The 4441-nt window shown below is 40.3% G+C and overlaps 2 protein-coding genes across 4 annotated transcripts in view; both read right to left on the bottom strand.

Annotated features, from left to right (window-relative positions):
* LOC113218091 (uncharacterized) overlaps window positions 1-4269 on the bottom strand; it is a 21317-nt gene extending 17048 nt beyond the window's left edge. The window contains exons 1-12 of one of the 2 annotated variants that reach the window (XM_052274914.1): window positions 3682-4269; window positions 3197-3504; window positions 2851-3108; window positions 1593-2752; window positions 1134-1520; window positions 1006-1062; window positions 878-931; window positions 723-800; window positions 592-642; window positions 390-524; window positions 206-304; window positions 17-112 (exon numbers count right to left, since the gene is read on the bottom strand). In XM_052274914.1, coding sequence (XP_052130874.1) covers window positions 17-112; window positions 206-304; window positions 390-524; window positions 592-642; window positions 723-800; window positions 878-931; window positions 1006-1062; window positions 1134-1520; window positions 1593-2752; window positions 2851-3108; window positions 3197-3498 — 2677 coding nt within the window. In that variant the 5' untranslated portion in view covers window positions 3499-3504; window positions 3682-4269. The remainder of the gene's footprint in view (window positions 1-16; window positions 113-205; window positions 305-389; window positions 525-591; window positions 643-722; window positions 801-877; window positions 932-1005; window positions 1063-1133; window positions 1521-1592; window positions 2753-2850; window positions 3109-3196; window positions 3505-3681) is intronic. The other variant, XM_052274915.1, reaches the window with a different exon arrangement.
* Window positions 1-4441, bottom strand: part of LOC113218080 (inositol polyphosphate 5-phosphatase E) — a 14842-nt gene that overhangs the window by 8608 nt on the left and 1793 nt on the right. The gene's annotated exons all lie outside the window — the stretch shown is intronic.

Here is a 4441-nt window from a genome sequence, read left to right as displayed (position 1 = left end):
TCCTCTCTTTCCTCCTCTTCAGCGGATGGCAACATGTCATCGATTAAGTTATCTGGGTCATCCTCTCTTTCCTCCTCTTCAGCGGATGGCAACATTTCATCCATGAATTCATCTAAATAATTTAAGACAAAGAATGACATGTAACTTGTTCATCCCACTACATCAGATTAGTTTAAAAATAAAGTCAAATATCACTCTATAGTACCTCGGCAACCAGGACATAAAAAAAAATCATTTGTACCACCACTTATCCTTAAGGTGGATTTTCGCCACACACCCTTTTCCTTGCAAACATCACATTCCACTGCCGAAACATAAAGAAAGTAAAATTCAAAGAGAGGATGAAACTACAAGGAATATCTGATAAAAGAAAAATGTTTTCTACATACCTTTTTTAACCACCTTTTTTTTAAGACCAATTCTAGTCAACACTTGACCCTTAGGTCGACCTCTCACTTTGTTGCCCTCTTGAACCTTGAGCTTTCGCATTTGTTTGGCCGTTAAAGGGGTGTATTTGTTAGATGCTGAAAGAAATTGTTATCTTAATAATGCAACTGTAAATCCAGGAAAAGTAATAATCAGGAAACTTACCCCCTACAACTTTTTGTGTCAGTGCAGTTGTACTAATATTTCTCAAATCATCTGAAACACCACATCATAAATCAAATCCAGCTCACAAAATAGAACTAAATCATTTATTTAGAAATTAAATTGGAGTTTACCAGAAGTAGGATTAGCATCACTCCTGCAGGTATCATTTTCTGGAATTGTTGTGATGTTATCATTTCTGCTCATATCATCTAAAAACGAAATGTCACGTGTCAGTCCAAAGACATACGCAAGAACTAAATAATTTTAAAATTAACTGGGAGCCTACCAGTGGAAGAACAATTTTCTTCATTAGCTTGCTGAGCGTCTTCATTTCTCACATCTAAAAATAAAATGACACGTACCAGTCAAAAGACATAAAGAAGAACTATTGTTCATGTTTAACTAAGAGCTTACCAGAAGTAGAATGATCCACTCCATTGCCTGGCTGAGTGTCTTTGTTTCTCACATCATCTACAAACAAAATGTCATCAATCAGTCTAAAGACAAGAACATTTGAATTTCATGATTAACTAAGAGCTTACCAATTGCAGAAGAATCCACTTCCTGGGTGTCTTGTTCTACCACATCAATTACAACAATGCCATTATTACCCTTGCCAGCCTCCAAGACCACAGCTTCCTTTCCCCGAAGCCAAATCTGAATGATATCATCAAGGCATTTCATTCGACTGGCATATTGCTTGCCAGCACAATATGCTACAGCTTTTGCAGCTTCCAGGGCCAAGTCACTGGCCTCTTTATATCGCTCCCGCTGATTAAGAGGTTTCCCTCCTGTCTTCAAAACTTCAGTTCTCAAAATACCATCAGGTATATATGATGTAGGCATATCCTCCTGCCTTGTCCTAAAGTTATCTTCTGACACAGTTTGCCATCTAGAAGGCACATCCACCGAAGAAAAGACGGTAACATCTAAAACAAACAAGATAATTAGTAATGTTATGGCACTGCACAAAATTTACACCATAACAGATTTCTAAGTACCTTTCTGGACACGGAAACAGAACATATGTCTACACGGCAGACGCCGCTCTTTGAAAATTGGGCAAGGGCAATCCTTGAGAGTGGGTTGCCAATTCTTGTAATTCACATTGTCAGGGAGCTTTACTCTTCTCAGCCCTTCCTGATACTCTACTCGCATGCATTCTGCAGCAAAGGGTGTGGCAGAGTTCAGCATCAGTTTAATGTTTGGGTCAGTAGTGTCAGTTCTATAGGACATCTTCATAAGGCCCAGGAAATCATTGTAATTTGTCACATTATCACAGCTTACTTGCAAAATTAAGAGAGCCTTAATTAGCTCTGGCAACGAGTTTCTTCTGCTGACAATGGTTTTTATTTTTTGATTGTGTGATTCCACTGCATTATTAGTTCTTTGGCCAAGGTTCAGAGAATTAAGCCGATCATAGCAAGCCCAAGACGCACCATAGTTAGCCCAATTATCATTAAAATAATCTAAAAATGTCTCTGACGCGACACTTGGTAGACTATCACACAGCTCTTTATATCTTTCTTCAGTCATCGAGTAGACCATCTTCTGTAAAATTTCCCTAAGCTCTTCTTTTTGGGTTTCCTCTTTGGTTGCCTTTTTGAATGTTCCCAACACGTGAACACTACATAGATGAATGTGTACCCATGGTAGGATTTCTTTCACAACAGTGATTTCATTATAATCTTTATCAACTAGAATTGTCTGGACTTCCTGAATGTGGTCACTGTTAGCCTCTTTGAAGGCCATGACCGATTCCTTCATAATATCCAGTTTTTCATTTGCAACTATGCAATAACCAGCTGCTTTACCTTTACCGTACCGGTCAGTGACCCGGAATACTACCAAAGGCATATTGTTGGCATTAACACAGTAGGTTGTGTCCATCCCAACCACCTCAGGGTATTCTTGGAAGTTTTTAGCCATTTCTGCTGTTTGAAAAAAAATGAATAGGATTTTTTTCTTTCTGTCTGTGTTACGCCTGTCATTGTTGGTTTCATCACTATCATCCTCATCCTCCTCCTCCTCATCATTATCATCTCCTCTTTCTTCACCAATAATTACTGTGCCTCCAGATTCACTGATTTCCGTCAACACTGCATACAAATGATCCATATTGGATTTAAATTTTTTGTTGGTCTGTAATCTTAAACGGGTCCTGCATCGGAGAATAAATTGATTAAATTATACAGAAAAAAGAAACGGTTGGAGTACTGCAGAGTCCTTTGAGTAAACAAATCCTACTTCAAAGATTACCTGACATTGGCAATGTCCTGAGGTGTAGTGAACTTCTTTAATGTAGCTTGCACCAACATTGCCTTCGCTTTAGCACCAAGCATTTCCTCCACCTTGTGACGCTCATCTTCATCAAGCCGCCGCCTTTCAGGGTACATGGGAAATAATTTCTGATCCACAGGGTGGTTTGTATGTTCCTCATTGAACGTATCAACAATGAGAACCTGTTCCTCGGTAGCCTTCAGATACAACTTACATTTGCAATCTACCTTGAATGTTCTAAAAGAGAGGGACAGCTAGTGATTAACCACAAACACAGTAAGTTTAACACACATAAAACATACAGGGATGAATATTATACACATACTTCTGATTAGGCCTCTGGTTTGTAGCCTTTGGATTTTTCCTCTTTTTACCAAAATGTTTGCATACCACGACAAGGTGATGATACTTTAAGGAAAGATCCACTTTATCTTTGTGATCTAAGTTGTGCTTTTCTGCCAACTTAGAACTGTAGTTTACCAAAACTACAGAATGCTTCTTCTGGTATGCTTCCAAAGCAGTTTCAAAGGCTTTGTAGGTTTTGTATGTGGCCCCTACTTTCAGAGGAGCAGGACCATCGTCCACACCCACTTCGTCCGCTTCGCCCTCCAAGTCCATTTCGTCCATACGATACTACATTGACAAAAACACGATGACAAGTTTAGAACCAAGCAATGGTCACTTCATTCAGTCTGAATAGAGCTGGGGCCAGGTAAAGAGACGCCTAACCTACACACGAGTCTAAAAATCTTAACATGAAACGTGTGCCAAAAGATCAGTAATCTTCAATGTAAACACAATAATACTTACCTCACAATAAACCAATATCAAGACCAGAGAGAGACAAAATTCAACCAAATAAAACCGCTCGCAATTGCTTTCCTTCCAGGCGTAAACGTCTCGTATGCTCAGACACCGTTGTTGCCGTCCAGTAAACAGTGTCTTCCCGCCAAACGAGCAGTGCGGAGAGAGTGGGTGGGGGGTGGGGGCCGGGCGGCTGCCTGTTGGACGTCGAGCCCTTGCGGCCAGGGGCCCTTGCGGCTGGGTCCCGGATATGGAGGGGAAAGGGGGGGGGGAAACTTTCACTTTGTACGCATGTGTGTGAGGAAAAATAGGACTTAATTTTTAACCGCATTTAGTTTTAAGATGGGGTGTATCTTAGCCCCACCCCCATCAATTCAAGGTTGTAGGTCGCTGGATACCCCCGGGGAGAAATAGCTTTAAACCTTTAAACTCTAGGTTCTGACTGCAAATAGTAAATTAGGCACTGGGCGCAGTTGTGACTGTGTTGGAAGGTATTTTTACTATTTGCAGTTGTAACTGCGAATAGTGTGATGATTGCTGTGCGCAGTTTTGACTGCGTATAATTGCTGTGCACTATTTGCAGTTACAACTGCAAATAGTTATAATGCAGTTGGCCGCAGTCAGAGAACTGTGAATAGTCACTTCGAATATTTTTCCTTCGGCCGCGAATGTTCAATTTGATGAATCTTCACTGGTGCTTCTCACCTTCCCACAAAAAGTGAATACTTAATCATAAACATCAAAGCTGATTAAGTTCTCCATATTT

The sequence above is a fragment of the Frankliniella occidentalis genome, unplaced genomic scaffold, assembly GCF_000697945.3.
Source record: "Frankliniella occidentalis isolate FOCC.00 unplaced genomic scaffold, Focc_3.1 Scaffold463, whole genome shotgun sequence".
NCBI classification, from domain to species: domain Eukaryota; kingdom Metazoa; phylum Arthropoda; class Insecta; order Thysanoptera; family Thripidae; genus Frankliniella; species Frankliniella occidentalis.
This window is presented reverse-complemented; position numbering and strand designations above follow the sequence as displayed.